The following is a 19,471-nucleotide window of genomic DNA, read 5'->3' as shown; positions in this document are numbered from 1 at the left end:
TCACACATAATTAAAAAATGACAGTCAGTTAAGTATCTTTACGTGATTTGATAAGTATCCTTACGTTCAAATCACGTAAGAATGCTTAAAGGGACACTAAAGCGAAACAATAAATCAGTTTAGATTAATGGAGCATTGCTTGAGAACCATGCAGGCAGTCATTTCAAACAAATAGTTTGATTATTAGATAAGAAAATGAAGGTCCAAGTATCAGTATTTGAATTTAGCGCCGAAACCCCAGCGCTGGTACGTCAGCGTGACGTCAGGGGTTCCAAAGTATGTTTTCGCATTTGGGCCGCGTTGGCTCAATAAAGGTTCCCGAAACTTGCGATGTTTAATATTTGGTTCCTTTAGAACACAATGTAGTCAATCTGTACCGCTATATGTAATTAGTAGGCCCTAGAAGATGCCATCAAAATCCAAGACGTCACAACCCCCAGGTGCGGAAAGTCAAGTAGGCGTCGCCACCGGTATTTCATTCTTGCGCTTTATCTGGCTTACCAAACGTCTTATCGTTCTAAGAGTGGTGTTTTTGGTGTTGTAGAACGGTAATTTACTGATGCAGAAGAAATCATTTTTTCACTTTAGTGTCCCTTTAAGTGACTGTCATTTTTTAATTAGGTGTGAAATCAATGGCTGGTGCTTATCAAATAAATTTATTGCATTTCGGTATTTATAAGTCCATGATACGTGACGTCATACATTGTCCACGTGTCCTTCACAACTCTACCTTAATCCACTTTAACCCACCTTCATCGATTTTCATTCACTTCACCTTAATTCAATTCACTCCATTTTAAGTCACCTTACTCTGGCTCATTATAACTTTAATTCTGTATTACTACTGACGTCATACCAGACACTGATGACGTCACTGATGATGATGATTTTTGGTACCACTCGCTGCCTACTATGCCGGCTTTTCTGCCTCATGGGACATATAATGCTTGTACATTAACAACACATGTGACGTAACGCCAGCAGTGAAACAAATATGTTTCAAGCTTATTTAGGTGGGCTTAACGTTTACCTGGATGAACCCTCCAATAAGGATAACTATTATGAATTATTTTCTGTTTAATTGAAGGTTTCCATTTGTTTGTTTGTTTGTTTGTTTGTTTGTTTGTTTGTTTGTTTGTTTGTTTGTTTGTTTGTTTGTTTGTTTGTTTGTCGTTACACTTTGTACAGACAAATTTATTCTAGACGTGACCTTTCAGAAGTAGCGAGTGAGTCAGTGAGTGAGTGAAAACTTTATTGAGCTCTAGTAGTTGTGTTCTTCTGCGGCTGGGGCCGATTCTTCATGTGAGTCTTCCTCCTTGTGTCTTCCCCTGATGTCTTAACCCCCTGCTTCGTCAGTTCTCTATCGTAAGGGTCAGCTGCCCTCAGTTCAAGGCTCCGCTGGCTTCTGCTGTCAGTCGTACACGCCACACTAGACCAAGCTGGTCTTCTCAGCGGTCGCTGGCCTGCAGTTCCTCCCATTGCGTCGCACTTGGGTGTGATATGATTAGAACTACGTCAGTTTGTGGGCGTGCCCATGTTATGCGGTATAATATGGGTTTCTAATTGCGCCATGGACATTTGTCCTTATATAGTGTGGGGTGCATTTTGCTTAGCACGTTAAGATAAGGGTACGACCTTGTTTGCAGTCGTCTCCATGCGACAGCTTCTTCCCTGCTAAGGAAGTAGCGAGAAGGAAAGCGGGGTGCCAGGGTTGGACATCTCGGTCGGTCGATGAAAGTGAAACAAGAGTAGCTTGGAGCCATTGTGACGTAACCTCTTCAGCGAGACAAAAGATGGCGACCTCTATGCCGAATAACGACTACTAGTACAACTTCTAGAGAGCGATCGCCTATGCACTTCGGACCAACGCGCGCATTTTCAACGAGCAGCCATCGGCCAAGTCATCATGCTCCACACTTCGGTTCTCGGTCAGACTGCCGAAGACAGGGAGGGTCGCGTTCGCTCACTCCTTCGGAAAGAAACTGCCTAAAAACGCTGAGGGCCTGCGCTTGTGTTTCTTCAAGTAAACACAAACACGAAGTTATTAAAGGTTGTGCGTCATTCTGCGGCGAGAGAGTTACGGTGTAAGCCGCCAGACGTAACCCCTCGGCGAATATTCTCCTCTTTGCCCTCGCGGCTTATGCTCTCCAATAATGTAAAACTGCTCGAAGTGCGCATAGGGTTTACGAAGCGAAAACGATAGACAGTTGGCCCGGCATCGCAATGAAATTAATACGGCAACTAACAGTGACGCCATAACTTTTGGCATTGTCCGCTCGGCGCCAGTTTTTTTGTTTATAGTTTTTAAAGAGAGATGAAGGGATGGGAAAGGAGAGGGGGGGGGGGCACAGGGATTACGTTTTATGAGTATTGTCTAACCCTACAACTTCTGTGAAGCCACCGCTGTAGCTCACTGTATGACGTTAAGCTGCAGAGAACGAGATCGTGTGGGTGCGATTCTGAATGTGGTGACCGCATTCCAACTCTCTCCCTTCCCCTCTCCCCGGGGAAGGGGGGGGGTGTATCGGAGCCAGCACCCAGGGTGTCCATCCTGGCCTACTGGGTACAACTTCAGGACGGCACATGCCCCTACTTAATTTTTTTTAAAACACTAATATTCACTTGTCCGCACACAACAACAACAAAAATAAGTAAACAGATGGCAGTTTAGTTAGATATGGTATTATTTTTTTATTTTTTCGAGAGCGTACATAAAGGCTCGACTGACTCCGTGCCCCTAAAGTACTGCACACAGTGCGAAACGCGCGTGCTCGTTAGACAGGCCCCAGATCTGCATACGGCACGGGTGAAGAAGATAGCGCATAAATTGTGACGCCAAGCTGACGTCATCAACTACGTGGCTTGTGCGTGAAGTTCGGGAGTAGCCACTTGTCTATTATTTGTTTCACTAATAATATGTATTTCTCTCCGAGACACGCAAATATTCCTTTAAGTGAATAATCTCTAGGCGAAAACCAATGGGGTGCACCTTCTTTAGTGTCCCTGTTATATGTGTCGATGCCCTGCAGCACTTCAGAAGAAGGCCTCGAAATATTGATGGGATGAACAACGTATGTAAATCAGACGTGCTTTATGTTTACACCAATATATGCACGCGCAATCAAGTAGCTAATATATCTTGCGCGATCAGATAGCTAATCTAGTTCAACATCAATTTCAGTTTTATTTTACAGGTGTAAAACATACGACGTTTCCGCCCCCCCCCCCAAAAAAAAAGAGAACTGGTTGGACCCGTAGTCGTAGTACCCTCTCCCCTTTCATGGAAGTTACAGTGCGTCAGAAGACCACTAACTCATCGGGCGACGTGGAACTTTGGCCCGGCTCTTCGAAATCTTCGTCTACTATTTTCTATTATGACGCACGTCGTCCGACAAACTTACTACGAGTTTTCGACATTAGGCATACATCGGCAAAAGTTGAGCCAACGGGCTCTATCGTTTACATTAATCACGCACGTCAGTCGAGGCTCGTCGGAGTTTGTCGTGACACTTCACGCACCAAAATTAGCACCGCAAGCTCCACGCACACACATTCTCACAAAATAAAAAGAGTACAACGCACTATGGTTATATTCAACCCATGTGCTTCAATAAAAAAAGTTAACACTGGCTCAAGTATAACTTGTCGGGCGACTATCCATATTATAGATAGCGAGAACTTGCGTGTGCCTATTGAAAAGGAAAACAGAATGCCGTTCCTTACGGGCTGCCAAACCATTTTGCAATCGGTGACGAAGCTTAATTAAGTGCGAGGGATACCGAAGGAAAAAACGCGCGTTAAAAAAAAAAAAAGAGGGGGCTTCCGAGAAAGGCGTCCACGCGTTCAATATGTCAGCCAGCTCGTGTGGACACTGCCGATTGCCTCACAAGCAGCTGGGGAGAAAAAGCATTGCGAAAGCGAAGTGCGTGACACGCGTATATAACTCGCGCGCTCGGTATATCGAGTAACGAACAAACAGAGCACGCCCCCAACAACCGTCGCGTCACCCCCGAAAGGCACTCCAGCGCGCGCCATCTATGAGCAACCCTGCGTCCACCGATGCAGCACGCGAATCGGAGGATGCGCCGGGAGAGATCACCTACGGATCATAATCCCAAGTGTACTGGAAAAGAAAAAGAGAAAAAGAGAAAGGGACGCGTGCCGGCATCACGTTTAGGCGAAAAGGCAGGCAGGAGAAAAACAAAAACACAAGAAAACAGGAAAAGATCGGCGAGTCACGCGCTAGTAGACTGCTATACGGCACAGCAGCAGCGGCGGTGTCAAGAGATCCGGGAGACAAACAAGACAAAAAAGGGAGAGGGAGAGAGACGGACCCAAGACGCCGGTTTCGGAGCCAGGCTAAGCGGTTCGCGCCGACGCTCGAACATCGAAACTCCATTAGCTCGTTAGGGAGCGAATCCCAAAAGATTAACGAGTCCGAAGGAGAAAGCGCCCGAGGTGGGATGCACGGCACGATCGGCTTCGCGATGCTGAACCCTCTCTCGCTTCCCCTCTCCCCGATCTTCTAACACCGGTGCTTCACTTTTCTTTTTTTTTTCTTTTCTTCGCTCACTCCCGCTCTCCTCGTGTCTTCCCCCGTCTCTGTCGTGGTGCCGCCAGCTTTTACCTGCTTCGGCGGAGGCGTCTTTTGCTGCGCCACTCGCGTTGGCGCTCGCCCCGTGCCAGCGAGGCTGACTTCTCGCTCTCTCGAGCTTCTTCCTCCATCGGTCGCGCTTCGCTCTCTCTTATCAATCCATCTATCTGGCCTTCACCGCTCTGCTTTTATCTCTCCGCGCCGACTCGCCCTCGGTAACAGGCCGTCGCGATCCGCGATCTTGTTGCTTATACCTGGGCGCTAGCCTGCGGAGCGCTCGGGTCGAGTTTGCACACCTGTTATCTTCTGCACCCTCACCAGGAGAGAAAGACAGAAACATAAAGAGAGAGAGCGAGAGAAACAGTGATCGCGGCCCGGCACTCGGTAACGAGGGCAGTGGAGAGAACCCCGATGGCGAAGGAAGCTAAGGGAGAGCGGGCCCGAGCGCTCGCGGCTGGCTAATGCGAACCCCTCTTAATGCTAATGCGTTCCGGCTCGCCCGGGTGTTGCGCCGCCGCGTATATGGCTGAAAGCCTGCGCGGCAATGTGTAGTACGTGTGCCAGCGGGGTGCGCTGGGCGCGGACGGGCGGGGGCGAGACGGTCATTGTAGCGGTGTAGCTGCGTCGACGATCCGCGCCGCAATAACGGGCCGCATGATAACCCCGCGGTGAAACATTCCCTTCTTGTCTGGTCGGCACGTACTCTCGCTTCGTGCTTTTGCACTGGCCCGTCTTGCTTTCTCGTGCGTACGTGCGTGCGTGCGTGCGTGCATGCGTGCGAGCGCGTTTTTTTTTTTTTTTTCTGAGCTGCACCAGTCAGTCACGGCAGCTGTGGCCGCGGATTCTAGCGGTTCGCACGCGGTCGTTAAAAGCGGGACGACTCTGTTTACACCGCCAGCGATATTCGACGGGCGTTATATACACTTTGTTGCGGCAGCGCTCCCCACTGTTTTCTACTTGGGCCGCAGGCGCCTCCGGTGATGGTCGTCGCAAACGCTATCAGGGCTACAGGGTCTTTTTTATTTAATCTGTTAGGCGAATCGGCCTTAGGTCGTCTGCGCTGTCCTCACAGGGGCCCTGGTTCCTGCAACATTTGTTCCTCTAGCGCATGATACGCGATCGGGCGCAAAGACATCGAAAGTATCCGGCCAGTCTGTGTAGCGCGATTGTGAAGCCCAGAAAGTGGGGAGGAGTTTTGCAAATGACACGATAAAACAATTGTTCAGGGCGTGCCTAAAGGGCGCAACGAAGCTGACGAGAAATGTTACATTGACAGTGAATTCGACGGCAGGTTTCTTTTCTGATCCTAGCGGTGCCTTCTTTTCTTGAGTATTTTACTTTTATTTAGCCATATTTTTGCGATGAGTTCGTTCCTTAAGAGCAGGGAAAATGAGGTCGTATGAATTGACAAAATGAAAATGATGCAGAAAAGAAAAATTCACGCAGCTACTAACGAAAGATACGAAAGCTCTTGGCAGCTCGCATACTTCAAAATAAAATCTCGTGGATAGAGAGCCCACATGTCGGCCCACCGATAACCACAGGGAAGAGACCGCCTTCATTCAGGAAAGACGATGAAGAAATGAAGTCACTGTGTATCAGTTGACTTGAGAAGTTTCTCAATATATCGTTCAATAGAGAACAAGGAAGATCCACGAAAGAAACAACTTACCCGCACTGACATTTTTTTTCACTTTCACGCCAGCACCATTCCACAAGATCAGTTAACGGAGAAAATTACTTAGCTCGCTTCTCCACCATACTATTTCCCGCCGCTCGTCCGGCGCTATCCCTCGTCCCACTTGCGCGGGCACAAGAGCCACGCGCCTCTTGCACAGTCATGCGTGTGCGCTCTGGAAACGCGGGAAGCGTCGCATTTCAGCAGTGAAACCACGGGGTCTATCGTGACGTTGAGAGTGTCATTTTTCGCTCATGTCCAAATTGATGCGCCGTTCGTGAGCAACCACAAAGGTATAGACATAGGCCCGGAAAAGATACGGTTCTTTGCATAGTTCGGACGCCTTTACCAGACGACAACGCGAACACTGTTTCTCGCTACCTTCCTCGTGAAAATGCTCTTTCAGAAGCAAGGTTTTTCTCCTCCCCTTTCGTGTCACAATGACGGCCCCTGGTAGTTATTTGAAGCCTGCCACGCATGTACGCATGCAGGTATGCATTCACAGAGCTAGTAGGCACCATGCCTGCGCTCGCGACGTCTTGTCAACAGTTTCTTATCGTGCGCTGTCTTTGACTTTTTGCGATAACAAAAAAAATCTTCTGACGACGACGAACACGATTACCTTCGTCCGGGACGCTTATGGTTGTGTCATCGAAACGACCGCGCACCTTCTTCCTACTGTCGAAATTCATGCGCGACTGGAGAAAGCTGTTGAGTGTTTCCCGCCGTCAGAGCAGGAGGTCTAATGGGCGTTGGTGACAACAGGCGTCAGTCGGCTCCGAAGGTCGCTGGAGCCACTTTCCCGGCGTACAGATGTGATCAAGTCGGCTGTAGCACCGCTGCGGCCTTTGTGGTACTAGTGATGCGCACGATCCCCGCGTCAGCTCTCTGGCTTGTTATATTTTATTTATTTTAAGTGTGGCGGTATTTATATATCTATTATGAAGGACCTAAGAAGATAGTTAAGAGAGAGAGCTGAGAAGTCAGTTTGAACCGGAAGTTTCAACCTGACACTCAGAATTGGGGAAAGATAATGGGAGTGATAGGAAAAATAAAAGAGAAGCGCTCATGAGGAAGACGAAACCTGCTGTTCTAATGTACACCCAAACGCCGAAGTCTATTATCCACGTATCTAAACTCAGACCCATAGCGTCTTACCTAAAGCTGGCTTTTTTACAATAACACCCTATGCGCGGAGAAGCCCACTTACGCACTTCATTTCGCTTTCTGTGTACTGAGAATATCTTTGTACGAGGGTGGTATCGAAAAGGTCCGCGGGATGGCAGTGCATTTGCAGGCATGATGACACACACACGCAAACACACACGCACATACACATGCGCACACTCAGGCACACACGCACGCCCGCACTCGTAGACAGCATGGCGCGACCCTCTTCCTTCGGCAGCGTCTGGGCGACCTCGCGGCGCACCGCAAGGACAGCCCCGCTGAGCGTCGGCGCCCGACCGACCGACCGGGGGCGCAGCAGCTCGCCGCCTCGTGGCCCCCCCGTTAATCGGCTTACCCGCCGAGCAGCAGCGCGCTATTCCCACGCCACCCGCGCCACAATGAAGCTAACCAGGCGCGAAGGGAAACTTCATCAGGCGCCGGTCGCGCACGCGCGCCGCGTCCCTCCGTGCTTTGTGCGCTCACTTCCACGGCCGCCCCCGATCGCTGCCAGCTCGCCCGCCTCGGTTGTTGCCGGCGTCGCTTGTGTTTTCTTTGCCGAGCCCGGCTGTCCCGCCGTGCCAGCTTCCTCAATCTTCCTCATCGCGCCTCCGTGTATCGACTGGCTCGGCGTGAAGGCGATTGCGGCGGGGGCGGCTGCTTCGGGTCTCACAGCCGCGGACTGCGCGAGCGAGATGGTTCTATCGTGCCTGGTGTCGAGGCGCTGACTCCAGATAGTTTGCCCGAACGCCGGCGATAGTGCAGAAGCTGGCCGCATCCTGAAATTCGTGTAAAACTGGTCGCTGCCGGAAACTTGTCTAACGTTGTGCGAAAAGCTCGCGGTGGCACCATTTGTGAGCGCTTGTGCGTGTGAAGTTCACTTGAAGCAGCTAGGACATGATGCACGAGAGATGGTTAGACGTTGTTACATCGCTCGGGTTTGACAAACCGAAGGTTTACTCCAGTACGTACATTGTTAGAAACTGAAGATATCGCGAGACGTACGGGACGCAAACTTATAACCGAAGGTTTAACCGTTCAGCGCAAGCACTCCGTTTTGGTGAATCGTGGCGCGTGGGAAAATCCTGCCCAAACTGCTCCCAATGTTATCAAGGTTAAGGGTTCTGGAAAACAAAAACAGCGTTTAATGCTTCAGATGACTTAAAACGAAACAGAAGGAAATGTATCGATCGCGTTGGGAGTGGTTTGGGCGATGAATTTGTGTTCACTTGGTTTAAAGCCCTAACAGAGTTTAAAATGCGCGTCCTTGTTCGTTTTTTTTTTCTCTCTCTCTCCCTCTGTGTCGTTTGTTCCGTTCTATTTCTATTTTATACTGATGCACATTTCAGCTCTGATTACAGCGTGGGCATCGCCTAGCTTGACACGGACAGGCCGACGCGGCGACAGAGTGTCGTGAAATACACAGTCCTCGTGGTTTGTTATTGTTACGACTTGATGAAAACTCGTAAACACCAAGCAAGAAGAAAAAGTGAAACAGACTAGCAACTGTCTCCTTGGAATGACAAAAAAGCGCACCCAGTGGTAGATGAGAAAAGAGAAGTTTGCGAAGCGACACATCCAACCGCACACAGATGTGACAAGCACACGAGGAACTAGTGTCGAGCGTGATGCGCACTCAATGTTTTCACGCAGCAATTGTCGGTGTGCGCTGGCTAAGCTAACTCTGGCTAAGTAACGCGTGGGGCGCGGCGGGAGACAGAAAATGGGTGGATTCGATGGAGGGTGACGTGACTGAACGGTGGAAAAAGGTGTCCTGCCTTCGTTGCCACATCTCCCTGACCAATGGTACCAGCCAATGACTTGACAAATAGAGAGAGAGAGAGAGAAGAGAGGAAAAGCGTGGAGGTCAACCAGACGCACGCCCGGTTTCCTACGCTGCATTGGGGGAAGGGGTATGGTGACTAAGAGAGAGGGGAAGAGAGAGAAACTAATGAGGAGTAGGGGGAAAGCAACGAGGTTTACCTGACGCACTTCCGGGTTGCTACCCTGCACTGGGGTAAGGGGTATGGGGACGAAGAGAGAGAGACAGAGGAGATGGAGAAACGAAGGAGGGGAGGGGTAAAATTATTCAGGTTATGTTTAAAATAAGGTCAAGCGCGCTATAAACGAACACAGACGCGTTGGATATGGCAATGGGATCTAGCTTAGTGGAAGAACGTCCCTACGGCCAAACGGAAAAGGAGTAGGTGTGAAATGACAATTAGTTTGTACCTCAATTCAATGACAATGAGCGAAAGGACGACGATGACATCGTCGTCGATAAGTGGCCGTGAGACGGGTACCATTGCAAATATTCTAACAAGATGTTTCACTATTGAACTGACATCGTTATTGCTGTGCGTTGGTGTAAAATTCATCTGCAGCAATTTGCGCGTTAGCATGGATACAAATCCCAATTTATCTTACGTTTCCCTGCGGAAGGGTAGCCAACCGTGCTTAGTTCTCGTTTATGCCTACTTAATTGCTACTCTATACCATTGCATCTTCTTCTACAATGCAGGCGCAAAGTATCTACAATTTATCTAGTTCATCTTCTCTTATTTCTCTTAACCTCCGCAAGGCGTTGAGGTAAAACAAAGAAGTTAGTGAAAATTGGCGAACAGCGGTTTGTCTATAGAGGTAGAGCAGCAAAGAAACATGATCAAAAGTCATTGTTTTCTTACCTCGATGCCGCAGCTATCCGAAAATCACCATGGAAAATGCGAAGCCGGCATTTTCGGTTGATCAACCTGAGTCAAAGCGAAATATGAATTTCCACACATCTCCGAATCGCACTCGCAGTCTCCATCAAATGACGTTTACAGTGCAAACACGTCTACATTCGGGTGTCCCAACAGCTTCCTATAGCTTAGCGTGGGCCCCCTTTCTTTTTCGAACAATTTGCGACCACTCCATGGCCCCCGAATTTACCCACTGAACTTGTGTAAGCACTCCGAATTTTATCTTCCTGTTCACTCTCTGCGTGACTTACAGGTCAATAACCTGGCGGCCTTTGACAGACTCCCTTTCTTTTTGCGGATTGTTTGCCTACGCCACAGACCTTGTCGAGCCGCAAATCGAAAAGTACAAAGGCTCCCGTTTCGTTCTCATACGTTGCACAAATCAGTTCGTGCTTTCATCTCTGCTCGTCCTGCTTGTGTGCGGAAGAGATTTCGTTTGTTTTTAAGTCGACACGGTCCACCGATGATCCTCCGTCGACACTGGATTCCCCCCTCCAACCCCTCCCCCTAACCTCACTCACCGGGCGGATACGTTGGGGAATCTTGGCGAAGCCGATAACTGCTTTGTTCCAAACTGCGCTAATCCGATCTCGGACAAAAAGTAATCTGAACCATACTCCCCGGGGCATGTGCTACTGCCTTCTGAAGGGAGGGCGACCCGATTGGTTTGCATAATCCCTTTTGCTCGAACAGGGGCGGACAGAGACGACACAATGACAGCAAAAGGGCCGATATGCTTCTGAGGCCAGGTTGACTGCATTTCACGTGCACGTATTTTGATACCTGCGCTGTCTAAATTTCTTTTTTTTTTGTCTTTTTCCTCGGTCGACGCGTCGTACGTTATTACTTTCATTTTTTTTTCTTTATCGCGTTCCGTAATTTTAACACACGCTTGAACGAAATGAAGTAACGTTTGATCGATTCCAATCTTTTTTTTTCATTTTCTTTTTTGAGGGGGGGAAAGAGGGAGGGGGACAGATTTGAGACAAAGTATCAGGTAGCTTTTGGTAATCTTGTGATCTTCGCATTCATCTAAGCCTTAATATGTTTGTCTTCCTTGTAAGATCTTAAACTATGTCTCGTAATCCGTATTTTCATAGGTGAAAAGAATATTTTTGTGCCTTATCGTAAGTCCACGTTTTCCGCACGATTCTTCCGGAAAGGACGTGAAATATTCGACGTTTACGCGCTCCCTTACGAATCGCGTTGCGAAACAGACACAATTAAGAAAACGCAAAGTGCTTTTTGTTATTATTACGGTTGGCCGCGTTTGGTTGTGACCATGCAGTTGTGTTTTGAGGTTATCGATTTTCTATTCCGCCAAAGGCCCCGAAGGCTTGTCTTAATTAAACAAAAGGTAATGAACACATATGTAAATATTGGTCTGTGCTTCTACTACGTATTCACAGAAATTTATCCTTTGGAGAAACATTTTAGGCACACATCGAACGACGCCTGGCTTAAAAATCTACGCGAAGGTTTCGCTGCGTTGCAGCAGGTGATTTTTTGTAAATATTATTATTACGACAAATCAGTTAGGGGAAGCTCTCAGGGTGAATGAAGGTTCATTAAAAATTGACATCCGCCCTATTCTATCACAAATTTGCAAGGAAAAAGGAAAGAAGAATAACATACGTGTTTCTCAGAAAGAAAGCATCACGGTTAAAGAACAGGTTGTCGTGGTATGTGGGTCTGAACCCGGTACCAACGCCTTCCCGGAACGGTTGCACTACCATCTGAGTGGTCCAAGGAGGCTAGCAGATCGCACAGCGAGGGCGAATTAATCGGCAACTCGAAGCACAGAGACAAAGAAAAGTGCCTGCTGGGATTTATCACTCACGGCCAACGCCGCCGACACCGACGAAACCGGCTTTTCTGCGACACGAGCTCCTTAACGCTGTCGCGTTAATATGGCGAACCAGTTCTGTGGAAGACAACAAGCTGAAGGAAGGTTCACGAAAGGGAAATAAATTGTCATACGGTGCCCGACTATGACACGAAATTACAAAGGAAACGCAATACGTGTTTCTCAGAAAGAAAGCGTCGCAGTTTAGTAAAGCATCCTGGTTAGCGCAGAGCAAACTGCTGACAAGGAGGCTAACAGATCGCAAAGAATGCTCTTCGCTATAAGGGAACGTCGCCTTTTCACCGCAAAGTTATTGCCGTCGTAAAACAATTTGATTACGTCACGTTAGCCGATCTTTAGGTTGATGGATATAATGTGCCTTTGACTCGCTTGACGGTGTCTGCCGTAAGCCGTTGGGTCCGCAGAGTTTGATGCCGTGTATGTTTAAGATGAACTGTGTCAACGCGAATAAAAGATTAGTCGTTGCTATTATTATTGTTATTAGTTAATAAAAAGTCTTTGCAGTTGATAGCGTAATTTTATCGCATTAGCTGGATTACTTGAAGAAGCTAACATTGCTTGCACGACGAAATGCGGTGTGTTGAGCGTAATGTTGGCTAATTAACATTGTTCCTCTAATTAACGTTTTCATTATTCACTTCATGGCACATGTCTCAACGGCAGAGTTGAATCCGAGCAGTAATGAACTCACGTTCGGTGGGCAGAAATCCGGGCGTAGCACTGGTTTTGGCAAATACGTTCTACAAACTCATGGCGGAATGTATCGACATTTATTTATTTATTTATTTATTTATTTATTTATTTATTTATTTATTTATTTATTTATTTATTTATTTATCTTTAACACTATTCAGTGCTTGGTTTATTTCCACAATATATACGCTGAGAGTCTTAACCAACTCCTGAACATAGACGGGAACTGCGATAATTTTCGAAGCGGTTATATTCGCGATAAATGGCACCCAAAAATAGTATTTATCACGGTTCTAAAAAGAAGTAAAATGAGCTTGGTTTTCCTTCCAGTGCAGATTTCTGATCGAGCTCCTGTCCTTGATATGCATTCACTAGAGATGCGATATGTGTGCACATTGAGGCTCCTGCGTGCCTGTGATTGTCGAAGGCGTTGTATTCCTTTTAATAATTGTTCCTACGATTATATGTTCTTGTTTTTTTTTTTCATTTTGCTTCGTATTGCATTGAGGTTTAGTATTATATTATATATATATATAGTGTTTCTAAGCATATACGAGCTTGTCGCTCGATTTCTGCTGCTAAGAAACACGGTAACTACGCAAACGTTTACTATGCGCCGGAGGCCCCGATTCAGCCTATGGCTCTGGGACCTCCTTTCGCATTTAACAACATGTAGTAGCAGCATGTGACAGTAATAGAATTTTGATTCTCCACCATTAAACTTGCAGGAATCAAAGGGGCAAGCATTAACCAGCCTTACTACTGCCATTACCATCATCATCATGACACCAATAGAAAGACAATGCTGCATTTCAGTAAATACTTGAGGTACACTGGTTTAAGAGACCGTTTATAGTGTCCCTGTGCATAGTGTCCCTCCCACACGTACTCTGTGCTTACTCTCTCCCTTTCTTCTTCTTTCTATTCCCCTTTCCCCCACCCCCAGTGTGGGGTAGCAAACCGGATACTCTTCTGGTTGACCTCCCTACCTTTCCTGTCCTTGCTTTCTCTCTCTCTCTCTCTCTGATTCTCCGGTTCTGGAGAGGGCTCGAAACTCACGTCACGTGTCTCTCCTGCGTTTTTTCTTTGCAGACGGCTGCCCGATGGTGGGGGCGAGTCGCTGGAGATGCCGACCATCAAGGCACTCAAGAACCTGCCACCACCAGATCTGGTCAAGTGAGTACACCGCACTTGAATTTTTGTCCCTAACGCGCAGCAACCGAAAGGCGCAGATACTTAGCAACAAATCCAAATGCAATTTCTGCAAGACCACACGCGTCAGCGAACTCGCCGCAATTTCCTTCTTTCCTTCCCTCCTCTCTCTCCCTGTGACCTTTGTTTTCCCCTTTCCCATTCCCCCGGTGTAGGGTAGCCAACCGGACGTTATTCTGGTCAACCTCCCTGCCTTCTACTTTTCTCTTCCCTCCTCCAAACGCTATCGTTCCCCTGTGGCATATCACCGTGCTTAAATGCCTTGTCAACAGCGTAAGCAATGTGGGGCGTAAAGCACTATGACTTTAATTAAAGCAACTCTCATAGTACATCCATTACGCCCGATCACTACTGTTGCTGCAAGTTAGATATCACGTTTGCTGCCGCCTGATATAAGAGCACGCTAAAGTAGAGAGGCCGATCGAAAAGGGGAGCTGCAATCTCCCTAAACGACGTAGATGCACGCATCTAGGGACGGCGCCGTTATTCGGCTTTAGACTGTACACGCGCGCAGTTCAGAGGAAAAAAAAAGAGATGAAGTACGGCGCAGAAGGGGCGCACATATACGCCCTAAATACGGCATGGAACGAGGGTACTGCGTGGTGTTTATCATGTACCAACCACGCGCGAAGCAAGAAATGAAAAGAAGGCAAATAGAACGGGAAAAAAGACCGTGCCTCTCAAGATCTCACACGCCACAGGAACTCGCAATGAGCAGGGAGGCCACGGCAGAAAAAAAATGAGGAACAAAAAGGAATGAAGGGAAATGACAGAATATTGGAGCGTGCCGCCCGTAAACTCGATTTAAAGCCCCCCTTCTCCTCCTCCATCCCACCGCCCGCCAGCGTTCTAAGCAGGCGCATCCGACGTCGGACGGCGATACGCGGTCTTTTCCTCGCTCGGCAACGGCCGGCGGTCGCGGAGATCAAGGGAAGGATGGAAGGGGAAAGAGAGAGAGAGCTCGCGGATATAGGGAAAATTCGGGACGGAAGGGAGAGAAGGGGGCGCAGCCGGGGATCGGCTTCATCATCATTCCCCGCCGCCGGACCGAGAAAGGCCGTCGTCGGGACCACAGCCACAGGACGACGTCGCGCCCAAGCACTGTGCGCGGGCCGCGAGCGTTCGTGCGAGGAAGGCTGGAAGGGGGGAGGGAGGGGGAGGCCGCGGGAGACGTCCCGCCCGTGCGCGCTCTCTCAATAACCCGCGACATAATCTCCCGGCGGCATCGATTTATCGACACACATTCGAGCTCGCAAAATGGGGACACACATCAAAGCGATGACATCAGGGATCGAGGGGAAAAAGGGAACAGCGTGGAAGCGAAAGGAGGGAGGGGAACGCTGGAGAAGACGAGGGTGCGCTTCGCCTCACCCCGCTACTTTTTCGCGGCGTCGCCCGCGCACCCCCTGTGGTGCCTCCTCCCGAACAATCCCTTTTACTCCCTTTGCGTCTGACCTCCCTTTTTTGGACGCGGCCCAACGTCGCTGTCTGCGCTCTCGGCTCCGTCCCGTTGTTGGGAAGGCGCCGTGAAGACGCCCGACTAGCTGACTCCACAGCATTTTTTTCTTTCCTTTTATCCGGCGACTTTGGTGCGTGTACTGGTAATTGTAACTGCGGCGCTCGAAGACGTATACATCTGTCATGTCGCATCATATCATATCAAGGCGGGTCGCAGTGCTAAACCAGATGACGCACGCGTACGCGGCATGAGGCGCTCGGGAGGCCAGCGTAGGTAGTAATGAAGAAGTTCCCCAAGGGGAACATCGCAATAACATCGCCATCAATAACAGAAAAATGAGAAAAAAAAACAAGAAAGAGAGCTCGTCATGCAGTAGGCTACATAAACATGCAGGGCGGCAGAAGAAAGGAAAAGTGGGTAGAGATTGGGTAGGAGTTAACCGAGGAACAAATATGGGTGTATGCGGTTACAGAAACGCAACTCAGAGACTCGGAAGAGCCGCCAGTGATTGATAATTATGTCTAAGAAGGGTGCAACAGAACTAAATAGGAAAGAAAGGGAGGGGGATTCGGAATGCTCGTCCCTCAGGGAGCCAAACGGAAAAGAGTAAATTCAAAATGTTTAAAGCATCTTTGGTTATGATGCACAATGAGTGGAAAGAAAACTTGGCTGGGCGTAACGTATTTGTTCATCGGAAATTATTGGAAAGAGAAGAATCAAGAGTTAGTGGAATGCCTAAGTGCTGATATTGTGTGTTTCACGAATCACGACTAAATTATTCTATTAGGTGACACGAATGCCCACATAGAGGATCAAGATGGCTATACTGACAACAAAGGGAAGTCGAGCTAGATCTTCGTGAGCAACATAACCTCGTTATCGCGGATAAAGGTCCTAAGTGTGATGGGCAGAGCACATGGGAAGTGGAAAATCGGCAATCGATCATTGATTACTGTCTGATGACAGAAAGAATTTATGAAAAGTTGACAGAAATGGTCATGGACGAGGAAGGGTATAGCAGCATAAGGAGTGACCATAAATGCATCGCCTTGAAAACGGGATATGTAGTTGGGAAAGAAAGAAAGGCGTGAAGAGTGGCCAATCCAAATGTGAACGCTGAGCAAATAACAAACATAGTCACAAGAGTGTAGGGAGAAGTTGGAACATGGCTAAGCAAAGAGCGGGAATGCAGTATGTTTCTAAGTACAATAACGACAGAAACACGAAAAGAGAAACAACATGCTCGTTCGAAAGAAGGAAAAAAAACGAAAAGCTGGTGGAACATGGAGATACGATAAGCGATCGCGGAACGACAGAATGCCTCCCGAGAGCAAAGGCAGGCAAAGAAAAAGCGCAATCGCCGCAGGATGAAGTAGCCAGAAAATGGGAAATATACCAGGAGAAAAATTTTGTGGCTCAAATACGGCTGCAAGCAAAGATAAAAGGTGAGAGTGAACGTAGGTTGTCAGAAATACGTGATAAAAAGAAGGCCGCACCTAGAATATTTTGGAACCACATAAGATTATTAGGCAGGAAGTCAACAACAATACAAAATATCCTAGACGAAGATCGAAACAAACTGGAAGGACAAGCGGCATTAAAGTACATCAGAAAAATAACAGCCGAATCTTTCTAAGGCAATGACGAGGTTGTATTTGAAGAAAAAAAGAGCATGAAAGAGAACCAGATGGAAAAGTAGCTGGTGCTGACAAATTTCAACTGGAAAAAGGCGGAAGAGAAAATTCCTAAGCCCACAGCCACAGGGCTAGACGAGGTTCCCGTCAGGCCGATTAATGAACCGGGACGAAAAAGTAAGGAAGCTCTGGTGAAAGCAGTGGAAAAACCTTTAAATGATAGACGAATACCAGACCGTTGGAGAAAGAGTAGAATGAATTTAATTTATAAGGGTAAGGGGGAGAAATATAGAATTCACTCGTATAGACCGCCGATTATTTCATCGGTAATATACAGGTTAGCAATGGAGGAAATTAGATTAAAGCTTCAGTCATGGGCAGAGAATAATGGCATTTTGGGAGAACTTCAGAATGGCTTCAGAATAGGTAGACGTTTGGATGACAACTAATTTGTTCTTACTCAGTGTATTGAAATAACAAGAGTAGAAAGCAGACCGTTATATGTGGCCTTTTTAGACATTACAGGAGCGTATGACAACGTAGACCGCGACATTTTGTGGGGTATACTGGAAGGGACCTAAAAAATACCGTTCGCATTAAATGGGAAGGGATGAGGAGCGAGCTCAAAGTTTATATCAACAAGAGACTGAGGCAGGGGTGCCCCTTATCCCAACTGCTATATATGATGTACATGGTGAGGAGGGAGATGGCGCTGGAAGGAAGTAATGTCGGGTTTAATCTCTCAAATTAACAGGCGGGTACAGTAGTAGAGCAGCAGCTTCCAGGTTTATTTTATGAGGGTGACATTGTGTTGATAGCTAACAAGCAAAGTGATTTGCAACGTCTGGTTAATATCTGTGGAGAGGAAGGCGAGAATTTAGATTTGAAATTTAGTGTTAGAAAATCAGGTGTTATGTATTCAATTAAAACAGTGAAGAGACAGTGGCAATACAAGGCCAGGAAATACATCGGGTAAAAGAATATACGGATATACCTTGGTATATGGATAAACGAAGGCAATAGGTATATGGAAACACAGCAAAAAACATTAACAGTAAAGGAGAAGAGAAACGAAGCCATAATGAAGCACAGAGCGCTATGGGGATACTATAGGTACGAGGTCCTCCGAGGTATGTGGAAAGGTGTAATGGTTCCAGGACTAACTTTTGGAAATGAGGTTGTTTGCTTTAAATCAGGGGTGCAATCAGGACTCGATGGGAACCAAAGGTCAGTGGGTCGCCTCGCATTGGGCGCTCACGGGAAGACTACAAATGAAGCTGTGCAGGTTGATATGGGCTGGACTAGTTTTGAAGTGAGGGAAGCTCGCAGTAAAATTGAGTATAAAGAACGCCTGAGGAATATGGAAGAAATTAAATAGGCTGGGAGTGTGTTGAGGTATCTGTACAGGAAAAACATTGATTCACAGTGGAGGAAAAGAACTAGGAAGCTTACCTGCAAGTATGTGGCCTGTAGGGTGGGCAACACAGCAACAAAGACGGTCAAGCAGAAAGTCAGAAAGGCTGAAATAATCTCATGGGTGGCGGCAATGGAAAGAAGACCTGCCATGAGTAACTACTTAAGAGGAAAAAACGAAATCAGGAAAGAAATAATTTATGATAACTCAAAGGGAAGCTCATTACTTTTCGAAGCGAGATCAGGATGCCTTAGAACACGCATCTATAAAGCGAGACATAAGAAGGAATAAGAAACATATGCTTGCTGCGGTAAAGCTAGGGAAACTATGGAGCATGTTTTATTAGTATGTGAAGGCGTCTGCCCAGCGGTCGAGTTAGGCACCACTGGCCTCCTTGAAGCTCTTGGGTTCAGCGGGAGCAGTGGAAAAGTGAACATGTCCGCAATAGGGATTAGTCAGAGGCGATTGGAATATTGATGAAAGAAAAGCAGGGAAACGACAAAAAACGGAGACGTAGAAAAGGACAGTTCGCTATAGGGGATCAGAAAATTTGGTTGTGGGAGTTCATAATGTTTTGTTTTCTTTTTTTGTTGTTTAACCTAGGTAGGGCATTAGGCAGTATAATAGCAAGAGCTTGGTGGCGCAACCCACCGCCCCGTTCCAAAGTGGACGCTCATAACATCCATCCATCTTCCATCCATCCTGAAAGCCTAAACATACAAGCAGGAGTCGTCAGAAAAGATAGTGAGAGGAGCAGAGATAGTGAATTGGATGCAGAGAATGGAAACAAAAGAAAACATCAGGAGCGTTACAAGAACGGGAAGAAAGAGATTAGAAGGGCAAATCCGTACGATAACACAAGGGACAGTGCCTTGCTATTTGGGGCTCGAGCTAGTTTGCCTAAGGACAAAAAAAAACATGCCGGAGAGAATATTCACGGCAAGACGAGGCATGTGTATGCTGCATCAAAAATCCCGAGACCGCTCAGCGCATCAAAATGGGACGCGAAGGG

At 47.5% G+C, this 19,471-nt stretch overlaps 1 protein-coding gene across 3 annotated transcripts in view; it reads left to right on the top strand.

Moving 5' to 3' along the window:
• Nucleotides 1–19,471, top strand: part of LOC135916901 (vesicular glutamate transporter 1-like) — a 259,394-nt gene that overhangs the window by 141,120 nt on the left and 98,803 nt on the right. For all 3 annotated transcript variants that reach the window (XM_065450348.1, XM_070535956.1, XM_065450347.2), the window contains exon 2: nucleotides 13,833–13,916. In XM_065450348.1, the coding sequence (XP_065306420.1) occupies nucleotides 13,833–13,916 (84 nt within the window). The remainder of the gene's footprint in view (nucleotides 1–13,832; nucleotides 13,917–19,471) is intronic.

Source organism: Dermacentor albipictus, chromosome 3, assembly GCF_038994185.2.
Source record: "Dermacentor albipictus isolate Rhodes 1998 colony chromosome 3, USDA_Dalb.pri_finalv2, whole genome shotgun sequence".
Classification (NCBI taxonomy): Eukaryota; Metazoa; Arthropoda; class Arachnida; order Ixodida; family Ixodidae; genus Dermacentor; species Dermacentor albipictus.
The sequence above is the reverse complement of the archived record's forward strand: the minus strand, read 5'-3'. Positions and strand labels throughout refer to the sequence as shown.